A 15,150-nucleotide genomic window follows, 5' to 3' on the forward strand; every position below is an offset into this window, starting at 1 on the left:
AAACCCTCCGCGAGATATTTACTTTCTACTTCATTTTTACACGTGTCCAATGATATATAACCAGGCTGATTTACAGATACAGTCTATCCACTAGGGTTGCTCAAGAGATGTGGAGACAATGCACAACACAAAGTCAACCAACAAGGTGTCATGTTTGAGGATATCACAGTATTGAGAAGGATACACGTAGACGTTGTGGTATTTTACCACCTCTTCATCTGGTTCACTTGGTCTCCATCACAAACTGTGCCAGATAATTCGTCACACACAATGCTCACTTTTAGTCCTTTGTATTTTTCAACTGGTTAAAATACTAAATAAACGTATTGTTGACATGTCTATGAAGTGTACAGCACTTAAAACAACGTATCTCCGGGTATTACTTTAAACGTTAATTGAAATGTTTTATGGCAACTATAACTGTTTAATATTTTACCATTGACACATCATGGAGATTGCAATTCTGGGCCCTGTTTGTGTTGTGTATGAAGAGACTGGCGACGACCAGAGAACTCTCACTCATCTCCTGGCTTAGTGTGTCGCATCGTGCCCGGCTGACATGGATCAGGTGTGTCCTGGTACCCAGAATGCAATGATCACATGTCATTGTCTGGGGGCATTGATCATGCATGACGTTGTACCTTAATGGATTTGGTTACTGTTTTATCGACTAATGTTGTGTCCGATCTAGGATCTTTACTACCAGTGTAAAAAAAACATTCCCTTGTTCGCTTGATGGTTCTATATGTAATTATCTCCACTTTCAGGCACAAGAAACAGAGCCTATACTCCCGGGTATGGCTCCCCGGTTCAATCGACTTCAGGAGCATACCCGCCTGCTCCAAACGACCCTAAACCAGCCTATGCTCCATAGAAGCATGGAACACACCCGTACCACCAGATGCAGTATACCCGACCCCACAGAGTGGAGTATATCCACCCCACCAAGGAACTGCTTCTCCCCCACTGGGTGAAGTTTGCCATCCTCCTGTTTGCAGCGAAAACAGAAGACCCAATTAATAACATGAATTATTAGTTTTGGCCAATGTGTGCACTTCAGTGTGCTCTTATTATTGTATAAAATTGTATATATCACGTGTAAAGGTGTAATCAACACGTCCAATTTTAATTCTGGAAACCCAATAGTCCAGAAACTCTACGGTCTTTGCCCAGTCTCGGTCAAAGGTATTTACAAAATTAAATATGTTGTTTTCATGGGAACATACCAAGGAAGAAAAAATGAAAAAAAATTGTTCAAAAACTCAATATTTACACTATGTCACCCATTGGCCTGCCCACGTGCGAAGTGTGGCCCGTGGGCGAATATTGGTCCATGGGTAGGCCCATGGCCGAGAATATGTTCCTTTACTTAAAACTCATGTTTTTGTTTCGCAAATACATAAATGTATTTCTTTTAAGTATCATGACACAGAATTAAACTCATTTTAACTTAATTCAACGATTTTATAGCGATATTGAAATATTTCGCCAATGGGCGAAAAAAGGTTTGGCCGAATATTTTTTCCTTTACTCAAAAGTCATGTTTTTGTTTCGCAAATACATATATGTATATCTTTCAAGAATCATGACACAAAACGTAACTCAGTTTAACTTGATTCAACGATTTTAAAGCGATATTGAAATATTTCGCCCATGGGCGAGGAAAAGGTTTGGCCCATGGGCGACAATATGTTCCTTTACTCAAAAGTCACGTTTTTGTTTCGCAAATACATATATGTATATCTTTCAAGAATCATGACACAAAACGTAACTCAGTTTAACTTAATTCAACGATTTTATAGCGATATTGAAATATTTCGCCCATGGGCGAGAAAAAGGTTTGGCCCATGGGCGAGAATATTTTCCTTTGCTCAACAGTTTTAGTTTCGCAAATACATTAAGGGATTATAAGCATGACACATGATTCAACTCATTTTAACTTAATTCAACTAATTTTTGGCGTTATTAAAATATTTTGCCCATGTTTTCGTCAGTCCATTTAAAGAATTAACTAATTGTGTACAAAGTATATTGTATCATGTAAAATAGACTTTATATTATATCATTATATTACTATTTAAAAAGGGGCTTTGGTTGGATGTTTCCTTTGCAGAAGTTTTACAAATTTCACCTTTTTTACATATTGCAACGATTTTGAATGAACCCGGCCTTACCTCTTAAAACGTTTTGACAGTTTATCATACGAATTCATGCGCGTGTACAACAATTCATTGGCGTTATTTTTCAACGAAATAAAGTTTAGGTTGTTTCTTTTACATTTCCCATTTTATGTCTCGTTGATATATCACACTGGGAAATTAAGTGACACTAGATATGCATATACAGGTACACGTGTGCGTATTTTAATGGGGAAAAATCCGATTCGTCTCTTATTGCATAACGTCTAGCTGAATATCTCACATTCAAACGAAATCTCGAAATAATTATCTAATTATATGCGGTGCGATGTTTACAGGCCATTGAGGAAAACTTGAGTGAATATAATGACACTAAAGCAACTTTTAAATGCATTGTGACTATTGGTATGAAAATGGTAACAGTTCAGAAAAAACAACAGCCTTCTTATGATAATTTTCATATTCTCATTAGTACGTTGAATCTAATTACAGTGTCGGCATTAGTTACAGGTGATTCTACAATACCTGCTCACAGTCAATTACGATCTACCACACCACGCGTGAATAAACAGTTATGCAGGTGTTGCTGTGGGCAAATACCTAGCCATATATATGTATATTTGTTTGTGGATACATGCATTACATATTTTCGTTGATATGTGGATATATTAAGCACAAAGACAAAAAATGTTTATGAAAGATGAATTAGTGCCTTGATATATTCAACGAGATGTGTATCATCGTTTAATAGGTCATTCATTAAAAGTATGTTGTTAGGCGATATCAAAGGAGCCGCCCAATATACACAGTGTCGTCCGGTGAACTACCACCCGACCCTGTCCGTAAGAGTTATGTAATCGGTACACAAATAAATTTGATGCGGTGTCAGTGTGGAAGGAGTTTGAATTACGTCCGCCACTGGCCACAGAAATCCTCAAAGTATAGTAACAATCAACAAGGTCAATGCCGTACTAATTACCTAGTGACGCACGTAACAACGACTGTCAATCTGTCTGCTACAGCTACCATACCATCATCCCTATGCCTGTCACAACTGGCATAATAACGGCTTATTCAAAATATTAATTATAGAAACGTCGTTAAGAGACAAACGTATGTCGTATACAGTCCTCATGTTTGATAAAAATAAGTAAATACGTCAACTGGGAATTCAACTGGATGTTACCTTCCTTATATCAGCTAACAGCCCTGTTTGTGAAAATATGCACTAGACATAAGATTTAAAGACTAATAAAATCAATTGTAAGACCGCATAGACCATTAAACCGAATTAAATATGTCTTGGTATCAACTCTTGTGTATTAGATGATGGTAATGACCTGAAATGTTTTAACGTTAGATTAGGAAGGAGAAACATTAAAGTGTTTTATAATACTTGGGAACATGAGCAATAAGATGTAGTAACATAAACATGCATGGAATGGAATAGGGAAAATGTAGAAAACAAATTGAAATAGATTTTAATAAAACACTATTGTACTAAATAACTTGCAAAAGCGGTGCCCAAAATTGTTTGACCGTGTTATGTGCGTTGCTGACTGACGACTAGCAAGTAATTGTCATGTTGTACGCATGGTTCCATATACAAATTCAGATATACGACCGGTACAAAACTAAGAACTGATATGCCAAGTATAACCTGCATTCACACACGGAAGCAACATACTTGTGTGTATGCCCTCTTCTCTGAAAAATGTATCACTATAGTATTGCCATTGTAATAAGTATAGTAATAATAAAACTTGGTAAATTTTGTAGGTCTCCGACATATATGATTTTCAGTTATTTTACACCTTTGATTGATACGGATTATGTACATGTAGTCTGGTCACTGTCTCTAATGTATCTGCTTGTTAGAAATTTCAAATGTCATGTTATAGCACTGTTCCTTTTATCGGGTATAAATAGTTGATTCGTCTTGTCACGCAGTCATTTTTACTTGATGGAATGGTTTCCACGAGGTTGTGATATTTTCTTCTCTTTGTTGGCAGCCTTCCGGTGTCGTGCCTGGTTAGCAAAAGTCCAATTTTCCCTAGTATCAGTAAAGCGAAACCCAAGTTAGGGTATTTGTCCTACGAAAGTGAGAAATGAGTAATTGCTATAAAAACACCGGATTACCATAGTTTAGATAAGCGCCCGTGCTGTTCAAAGAGAGGAGAGGAGAGGAGAGGAGAGGAGAGGAGAGGAGATTTACTAGAGAGTCGTTTCGTAAAAATAATACAGTTGGATGTTTAAACACAGGAAAACAGATGATCAGTTTCTTAATTGAACAAACAATTAGTTTCTTAGTTGATATGGGTTATGATACCGATGAGTTTAGAGGAGAGTCGTTTCTTAAGAATACATACAGTATGTATTTGATGGTATATATAAAGAGTGCAACTTATTTATCTATGGTCACAAGGCAGCATTATAAGCCCAACCTTGTTTAATATCATGATCAATGATCGTTTTGACCATGTCAACTCTCCTTCCCAAACTTCTAAATTCGCTGATGACGGAGCAATATGGGTAAAGCACAGAAATATTTCACAAATCAGAAAAAAAACTCCAGTCAGCTCTGGACGGAGTAGATCAATGGTGCAACAAATTGGGATTCCCCATTTCAAGTGAAAAAACTGTTGGAGTTCTATTCAAACGCCAGGGGAAAGATGCTATGATACCCCGTGTCTCCATAAAAAAACAAACCTATCACATTCGAAAAATCTGCAATATTCCTTCGGGTGATCCTTGATCAACACCTCACTTGGCGCAAACATATAGAATTTGTGGAAAACAGATGTCAAACAGACCTGAACGTATTACGGGCAATTTCAGGCACATCTTGGGGCACATCGAGGGACACTCAGCTGGACATCTACAAATCTCTATCAGATAAAAAATTTATCATGGTTGTGAGGCTTTTCATTCAGCATCAAATACTGTCTTGAGGTGCCTTGACAGAATACAATACAAAGCCCTAATGCTGGCCACAGGCGCAGCAACAGGCACCTCACTAGAAGCACTACAAGTGGAAACGGGGGAACTCCCATTGAAACTAAGAAGAGAGCAGGCAATATTATCGTTCTGGGGACGAACATCAAACCCTTTGGTTAAAAAGATATGGCAAGACAAAAACACTCGAGAAGCCCTAGCTCGAAAAAATCCCTCACTAAAACCCTCTGGGATATTAGTACGTGAACTCATCCGAAGTCACAATTGTGATGACATTCAGCCTCCAGAAAGTCACTACAAAGGATGACACCCTCCCTGGACTTTAAAAACTCCCAAAGTTGACACTGCTTTAACATGAAAAGTCACTAAAAGAGAAAATCCAACCCTACTACGATCAGTAGCTATCACTAAAATTCAAACTACCTGGGACAGCTGGGCCCATATATAAACTGATGGATCGAAGAATCCTATCAACAACAGTGCTGGTTACAGGATCCATATCCACAGCTCCAAACTTCAAGCACATTCAGTTCGCCTGCCTGATGGTCAGTCAGTATTCACGGCTGAATTGGAGGCAATTCATCATGCTCTCAAACTCATACTGGAACTTCCGGAAGCAAAGGCAGTCGTCCTATCAGACTCGCTAAGTGCACTTCAAGCCATCAGTGGCAGAAACTCAAACTCCAGGCCAAACACAGTCAATAATATTCTATACGAATATACTATCGGACCAAGGGCAACAGGTGGAGCTGTGTTGGATCCCCTCTCACATAGATATTCATGGAAATGAAAAAGCAGACTCACTGGCGAAGCTAGCTCTAGACAAAGCGGATATACAGCCTATTCCCTTAGCAAACTAGAGATAAAAAGCAAAATCAAAGCCTCCATAGCAGAAAGATGGAAAGCCCAATGGGACGCAAGTAAGATCGGCAGATGGCTATACAAAATTCAACCCAAGGTCCAACAAAAGCCAAACTCATACTCAAATGAAAGGAAAATTGAAATTGCTATCTCACGCCTCAGACTTGGTCACAAAAAGCACTATGACAAGGTTTGTTCATCTTGCAATCAGGCTGAAACCATTAATCACTTGTTACTAGAATGTCAAGACCATGCCCCAGCCTGGGCTAGGTTAAAACAAGAATTGCAGTTAGATCTGCTACCTGTCATAGATCTCCTAAAGCCAAAAGATGCAATATTGAAGGCCAAACTTTCTGAGAGATGGACAGCTACTCGAACGTATATAAACAGAGCAACCAAGGATAGAAATGAAATCATATCAATATAAGAAAATAGAAATCATATCAATACAAAAACAGAAATTATGTGAACACCAAACTCACAATAGATATGTGTACCCTACTCACACACAGGAGTCCCAAAGAGGGACAGGTCAGCAGAAATTGCCTAGGCAGAAGGCGACCTCTTAAACAATTAATGCAACAACAACAACATATTTATCTATGGTCAAACTGGCTAACGCACAAGTTCGAGTGACCATGGTTGATACCGTGCGAGGTGGTCAGCACTTGTTTTATGAGGGATTCAAGTTTCGTTGTAAGAAAACGGTCCGTGAGAACAAGTATTAGAACTGCGTTGTTGCTGCCTGCAGAGCGTCGATCATGATGATAATAATCTTAAAGACATGGACTCAAAAGACTTTGCTTAACAAACTATTCAGTTATTTATTTTACTTATTGTTATTACTTATTTTTAGATACCACAGGTATTTGTCACATGTATGTATTTGTTTATAGTTAATATTAGTTTAAATGCAATTATTTAATTGCAGGTGAACCATACCCACCAACCTATCCCATATGAGATGGAATTGGAATCTTTCAAGTCCAAGCTCATGCACCGTGCTAAGACGGAAACAACGCCGGTTCCAACCATATACGGAGATGAATTTTCCAGACTTCGCCGCCACCACGACGTAGTTCCAGAAGGAAATTTCTTCCTTTGCATCCCTGAAGACCATTATGTACCGACAACGCCACAAGACCCTTCTTAAACTTCCTGCCACCCGACCTGAGATTCATCTTGAAGGACAGTGGACATTGACCGAAGCAGGAGAACACCTCCTTCATCGCATCGACAACGACATTCTCATCTTCACCACAAGCAAGAACATTGAGCACCTGTGTGCAGCAGATGAAGTGACGGCACCTTCTCCTCGGCTCCACGACTGTTTGAGCAGATCTACACATGCATGCTGAATTCCAAGGCCACATGTTCCCGCTTGTGTACTGTCTGCTCCCGAACAAGTCCGAAGATATGTACACCAGGACATTTGAACATTTACGTCTAATGGCTAAACAGCACTTCGAACTTTCCAGTTAGACTTTGAAGTCGCTGCCCACAATGCTGTACGGAGTGCCTTTCCCAACACTTTGATCAGGGGCTGTTATTTTCACTTTACCCAGTGCATTTGGCGTCGAGTACAGAAGGTAGGTCTGGCTACGGACTACAAGAACGATGATGAAGTGCGACGACTGGTGAGAAGAGCCGCAGCCTTGCCTCTGCTTCCCTTGGACAGGGTCGACGACGTCTGGCTCCAAGCCATCGCTGACAGTCCCGAGGGTCCCAAGGTCGCAGCCTTCATGGACTACGTCACGACAACGTGGGTGCAAGGACGCCAATTCGGACCTGAGATCTGGAACCATTTTCGTAACCAAGGGCATCGCACTAACAAAATGTCGAGGGGTGGAATCACAAACTCAACAAACTTGCCAGGAAGAGCCATCCGAACAGATTGAAGAGAACAATCCAACGTAGAAGTCGCCATTCAACGAATTGGAGCACACTGGTCAGCACCACCCAGAAAGAGAAGATACCCGCTGATTGACAACTGTCTTCAGGCTCTGAAAGACCATCTCGTCAACAACGTCATCGGTGAAGTTGAGTACACAGATCACGTTGGTGACCTGATCCACCTGGAGTGAATGACTTGAACACAACGTGTATGCCAGTGCAACAGCAAATTTATTATAGAATGTATTTATGCATTTACCATTGTATTTTAAGATATAAGTTATTGTTGTTTTTGTAGAAATTACAATGTACATCTATGAAATATTAAAGTATTAGAGTTATTAAATTTGTTAAATGTAAAGTACTTTTGTGCAACTATACTATACTTCAGCATCTATTAAAATACTACTGTGATTACGGTATACGCATTTCTGTGTTTTTCTTGTAATTTTAGAGTCCCGGTATAGCAATATCCTGTGTTTACTGTAGCGTGACCAGTCTTACTGTAGCTTCTCGAAAGCGAAGAGATTTTAGAGTTGATTATGGCTAGGTTTCGCTGTTCTGGCCCAGAACCGTATCGAATTACAGTATCGGCCTTATTTACATGTAATTAAATAATCATTTCGAGATTTCGTTAGAATGTGAGATATTCAGCCAGACATTATGCAATAAGAGACGAATGGGTTTTTTCCATTAAAATAAGCGCACGTGTACCTGTATACTTCATACCTAGTGTCACGTTATTGCCCAGTGTGATGTATCAACGGGACATAAAATGGGAAATGAAAAAGAAACTAACTAAACTCTGGAAAATTATTTGTGGAAAATAACTCCAATGAATTGGAGTACACGCGCATGAATTCGTACGATAAACTGTCAAAACGTTTTGAGACGTAAGGCTGGGTTCATTAAAGATCGTTACAAGGAAACATCCAACCAAAGGCCTTTTTAAATAGTAATGTAATGATATAATATACAGTATGCTTCACATGATACAATATACTTTGCACACAGTTAGTTGATGCTTTAAAGGGATTGAAAAAAAAATTGGCGAAATATTTTAATAACGCCAAAAATAAGTTGAATTAAGTTAAAATGATTTTAATCATGTGTCATGCTTATAATCCCTTAATGTATTTGCGAAACAAAAACTGTTGAGCAAAGGAAAATATTCCCGCCTATGGGCCAAACCTTTTTCTCGCCCATGGGCGAAATATTTCAATATCGCTATAAAATCGTTGACATAGTTAAAATGAGTTAAATTTTGTGTCATGATACTTTAAAGAAATACATTTATGTATTTGCGAAACAAAAACATGAGTTTTAAGTAAAGGAACATATTCTCGCCCATGCGCCAAACCTTTTTTCTCACCCATGGGCGAAATATTTCAATATCGCTATAAAATCGTTGACATAGTTAAAATGAGTTAAATTTTGTGTCATGATACTTTAAAGAAATACATTTATGTATTTGCGAAACAAAAACATGAGTTTTAAGTAAAGGAACATATTCTCGCCCATGCGCCAAACCTTTTTTCTCGCCCATGGGCGAAATATTTCAAAATCACTATAAAATCGTTGAATTAAGTTAAAATGAGTTACGTTTTGGGTCATGATACTTGAAAGAAATATATTTATGTATTTGCGAAACAAAAACATGAGTTTTAAGTAAAGGAACATATTGTCACCCATGGGCCTGCCATTAAAATGGGACGTGTTGATTACACATTTACACGTGATAAATACAATTGTATACAATAATAAGAGCACACTGAAGTGTGAAGGCACACATTGGCCAAAACTAATAATTCATATTATTAACTGGGTCTTGTGTTTTCGCTGTAAACAAGAGGATGGCAAACTTCACCCAGTGGGGGCAGAAGCAGTTCCTTGTTGGGGTGGATATACTCCACTCTGTGGGGTCGGGTATACTGCATTCTGTTAGTACGGGTGTGTTCCATGCTTCTATGGAGCATAGGCTGGTTTAGGGTCGTTTGGAGCAGGCGGGTATGCTCCTGAAGTCGATTGAACCGGGGAGCCATACCCGGGAGTATAGGCTCTGTTTCTTGTGCCTGAAAGTGGCGATAATTACATATAGAACCATCAAGCGAACAAGGGAATGTTTTTTCACACCGGTAGTAAAAATCCTAGATCGGACACAACATTAGTCGATAAAACAGTAACCAATCCATTAAGGTACAACGTCATGCATGATCAATACCCCCAGAAAATGACATGTGATCATTGTATTCTGGGTACCAGGACACACCTGATCCATGTCAGCCGGGCACGATGCGACACACTAAGCCAGGAGATGAGTGAGAGTTCTCTGGTCGTCGCCAGTCTCTTCATACACGACACAAACAGGACCCAGAATTGCAATCTCCATGATGTGTCAATGGTAAAATATTAAACAGTTATAGTTGCCATAAAACATTTCAATTAACGTTTTAAGTAATACCCGGAGATACGTTGTTTAAAGTGCTGTACACTTCATAGACATGTCAACAATACGTTTATTTAGTATTTTAACCAGTTGAAAAATACAAAGGACTAAAAGTGAGCATTGTGTGTGACGAATTATCTGGCACAGTTTGTGATGCAGACAAAGTGAACCAGATGAAGAGGTGGTAAAATACCATTCCCACCAACGTCTACGTGTATCCTTCTCAATACTGTGATATCCTCAAACATGACACCTTGTTGGTCGACTTTGTGTAGTGCATTGTCTCCACATCTCTTGAGCAACCCTAGTGGGTAGACTGTATCTGTAAATCAGCCTGGTTATATATCATTGGACACGTGTAAATATGAAGTAGAAAGTAAATATCTCGGCGGAGGGTTTGGATAAGGTCAAAAATGAACGGTTGTCATACCTAAAACTACATTCAGTTGTTGTTGGTTCTGTCCTCGCGGTGACCTACAATGGCAGATGATGATTCCCAGAATGATGCCGGTGAACGCGATGACTCCAAAGGAAATGCCGACAATAGCTCCTGTGTCCAGTGTGTCATCCACGGTGCTGAAACACGGACATGATCAGAGATAGCAGTGTGGTCAAGGGATCGTCACACACAGACTGCACTGTCGACCTCAACGTCGATCCTCTCATTTAAAACGATCGCATGCGTCACGTATTACGAGATAGGCCGTATTTGAAACGATCTAATGCGTCACCTATTACGAGGCCGTATTTGAAACAGATACAACATGAAGATATGTCTATTCCCTTTCTGTTCTCGATTCCTAAGAAGCATCAAAATCCGTAGAAAGAGAGACATTTTGCTGGGTCTAGCAAATGCACCACCCAATCCATGTCTCAAAGATTACTCATAATCCTCAATATAATCAAGGATTTTCTTAATAATCACAGAAAGAATATCAGACAAGTGGAATTCATATCGTGTTGAATTTTTAAAAACTGAAAGGATCTGCTTGATTTTTTACAATCTCAAGAAATAACCGAGTTCAATTCTGTTACAACATTTGATATTTATCAATTTCTTAACAATTTAGATACATGTTTTTCTTAGTATAGGACGTGGTGACCACAGATACAGTTACATATATCTTCAGAGGTTCAGGGCAATTTGTCAAAACCGAAAGCAGATGCCATCTAAAGTTGCCTGAAAATACAACACATTGTTCGTGAAATGCTTGACATACCCTTTGATAATATCTATGTAAAATTTTGGGGTAAAACATTTAGGAAAGAAGTAGGCATCCCGGGGGGCACGTATTGTCCTCCCCTTTTTGCTGATATGATTCTTATGCATATGAATCGTAATGTCTGCTCGAAGTCAAAACAAGGTATTTTCGCAAAAAAAGGTAACTCAAGCTTTATGTATATCGACGATCTGATATCGTTCACTGATTTACCCATCTGAACTAGGAATAAGTAAAACCGTGTATTATGACCTGTACCATAATTATGTTCCTGTATGTCAACAATTGACTTGCCTTTGCATGTGTTTGTGAAGGGTGTCCCGATGGGGCAGGATACGCTGACCTTTTCGCGAACACTTGGTATTATCACTCTTTGATAGTGATTGATAAACACAATGTCATGATTATTTTATAGTCGGCATTATACATTCATATTTGATTTTGGCAGAGATTTCTGATAAATATGAAAAGGGTCGTGTCACTTTTATTTATTGAATTATAACATTTGCTCGAAAAAAGTGTTGCACATTATAAATAATTTAAAAAGCAGCCTGCGCAGTAATTATACATGTTCATTCCTAATTTTTAAACTCATTAAATTTGTTATATATAAAATACATATGATAAGTAATAAATGTGAACGTATGATCGAGTGGTGCCCCAAAAGGGTTGCATACCGTATCCATGCAGGGGATAAAACATAAACTCCTTCGCAGACACAATCCATCCAGGTCCCAAATGGGCTATAAAATGTATGCTCATATGGGACCCTGTTCGAACCCTTGGACAAACCGAAAGGGGCCAGAAGGGCTACCTATTTCAGACCCATTACCAACTTCACATTAACCCAAAGTGGGGCTCTTATGTAAATGACAACGTCACTCTCTGTTTTGTGTAAGCGAACTCTACTTTGTATGAAGCCGAGTGTAATATTCACCTGATATTAAAAATTCACCTCAAGCTACAATATCACAAAATGCTATGTGCAACTATACTTTATTACAGGGACTAGTGTTCTCTACACCAGATATTGAAGACTCACCTCGAGGAGCCACAACAGTACCTAAAGTATGTGCTGCTGCCACAGCACAAATAAGGACACAACTTTGTCTTGGAAGTCCCATCAAATTGTTTCTCGTAGCATTGAATGGCATAAGCTGCAAATGATCAAGAAATTAATACATTAAGAGGGGTGTACATTGTATGACTCATGTAGTCATGATAGCGCGAGACCAGTTGTTCATACCGACATAACAAATGCTATTATGACATAACAGATGTTACGCGGCTATTCATAAGCTTATTCACAACAACGTGATATTACAATTATTGACTACCTATTATGAAAGCAACGTAATCAATAACACATGTATCTTAAAAGCAGGTGCTTTGTCAAGTCAATCTAGTAATATTAATAACAGTTATGACAAGTTCACAAGAGCGTTTACTGATGTTATGAGGGTAAATGTGTTCTTCAGGGCGTTGTCATTCAACATGTGCCATTAACTGCCCGACAGACTGAGAGCTCAATGTGTTACAGTTGACATAGTTACAGTTCAAATGTTTCCCTGCCATGGTAATATCCCTGAACCAACCCAATAAAATCAAACAACAATGTATGGTGAGATATTCACAAGAAAATCACAAAAGACTAAGGCAAGTGTGCCACTGGTGTGGACACACCTCATCAGCAATAATAGATAAACGTTCTATCATAATCCTATCCATTATAGCTACCGATGCAGATTACGAAACACATGGTACATATCTATTAATACTGGGTTCCCTATGGCCATTCCGTGATGGACGTGTCTCAAAACAACTTTTGGTAAGGTTATTTTTTCCAAGTAAGGTTAGGATTAAGGTTAGTACGAAGTAACACCAGTTTCACAAAACAACTTCATCACGATCTTAACTCAGTATGCCAACATTTTAGCGCTAAGTTTTTTTTTGTGGAAAGTGGGCTTTGAGACTTGGGCCCGTCTATAAGGCAATGTTCACTTAGATGAAGAAAACCGTGTGTCATAAAGTCAGCATGAACAGTATCTTGTTAACTCATACTTACAAAATGTTACCAGGGTAAGGATAACACATCCAATTTGTACACCACCCATAGAAGCAAATTTGACGATCGACGTTCGAAGACTGTCAGATGGCAGTTGAGGAAGTGTATTGACTATCCAGGGTCGGACTGTATGTAGGCCACGAGCAGGCAATGGGACATGACACAATGACACACTCGCAAGACACGTATAAGAATAAACGCTGCAGGCGGATCTGTGAATACTCAGAAAAGTGAAGAGATGGCTTATAACCAGCACAGATGAGAGAGAGAGAGAGGGAGAGAGACAGAAACAGAGAGAGAGAGAGAGAGAGAGAGAGAGAGGGAGGCACGTAATTTACTATTTTACTATTGGACTATGTAGTCTGCTCATGTATTAAATATGTAATGCATTTTGTTGGGTTTGACTCTGGCATGGTCTGGTCCTGAGTTTTGAATATGGGCCATCATCTTGTATCAGAACTCTCAGTCTTGTTGTCTGCATTTATTACATTTAAAGTTTACAGAAGCAGAATATATTGTACACTGACAGAAAATGGGCTTCATCTTTTATCCTGTTTGGATGGCAAAGTTAACCATAATGTCAGGTCTGCTGGTGTCTGACATTTCTAGTTCAAGACTGTCACAGCTGTGACGTAATTTGGTCTGGGCAATTTGATGCCCTCTCATTTTACATTACAAAGGTATACTTTGAAATTGAATTTGTCATGTATACTTCCCATATGCCTAGGGTTTGTTGTTATTCCCACTGTAAATTTTATTACTTTAAAAAAGGAATAAAGCTTCAAATTTAGACTGAAGACCATGGCACTGCAAACACGAAAACGTCGTTTTTTTCCGTATATGGTCATTGGACGGAAAAACGACGTTATTTGGACGTTTTCAAACCATCGTTTTTCCGTCCGAATAACGTCGTTATTTGACATCGGAATTTACTGGGAGAGAACGATACCGTTAAGCTCCTCCCTTTCTTGATTGACATTGTCAATCAAGCAACAGCGTCTACCGGTATTTCTACTTCTCAGATTTCATTGGTCAGTCCTCGCGTGTTAGATTACAGGACCGCGTTTGACGCTGCACTCGAAGCGCTAAGCGGAAGTACTGAAATCAATCGTTCTGCGCATGCTGATTACTTAATGCCTTGACCAAATTTCCGTTCTGTGCATGCGCGATTTTGCGTATTGTTTCCTAGATTTAATGTCACCACTATTTGACAATGTTTCATAAACACAGTCACGTGAAGGTTCGGAATCGTAACAAGTAACTCCATTTAAATTGAAGAGGATCCCCAGTGATATGGGAGATTCCAAGATGAAACTATTCTATGGCTATCTAGGCTGCCACCCAAACCGATCTAAACGGGACCCGATAGCTTATTGTATGCTATATAGTCATATAGAAGTGGACAAGAACTATACAATGTATTCCGGCCGATTGTTCTTGCATTTACTTATAAGTCAGGAAAATAGACTTAAAAGGGGAGTTGTTGAATGTAATTATTTTAATTATTAAATGTTGCCTATACACTAATCTGGACGAACTTCTCATTGTTCTGTTTATGTCATCCTATATACT

At 39.0% G+C, this 15,150-nt stretch overlaps 1 protein-coding gene across 1 annotated transcript; it reads right to left on the reverse strand.

Annotated features, from left to right (window-relative positions):
- Positions 1-9,538: 9,538 nt before the first annotated feature.
- LOC124114823 (cysteine and tyrosine-rich protein 1-like) lies at positions 9,539-13,682 on the reverse strand. The gene is made up of 4 exons (XM_048388272.1): positions 13,579-13,682; positions 12,556-12,670; positions 10,724-10,869; positions 9,539-9,919 (listed from the first exon to the last, which is right to left on the reverse strand). Exons 1-4 carry the CDS (start codon positions 13,625-13,627, stop codon positions 9,813-9,815), a joined length of 417 nt encoding a protein of 138 aa, XP_048244229.1. The 5' UTR covers positions 13,628-13,682; the 3' UTR covers positions 9,539-9,812.
- Positions 13,683-15,150: the final 1,468 nt, after the last annotated feature.

This window comes from Haliotis rufescens, unplaced genomic scaffold, assembly GCF_023055435.1.
Source record: "Haliotis rufescens isolate VD_foot unplaced genomic scaffold, xgHalRufe1.0.p SCAF_7, whole genome shotgun sequence".
Classification (NCBI taxonomy): domain Eukaryota; kingdom Metazoa; phylum Mollusca; class Gastropoda; order Lepetellida; family Haliotidae; genus Haliotis; species Haliotis rufescens.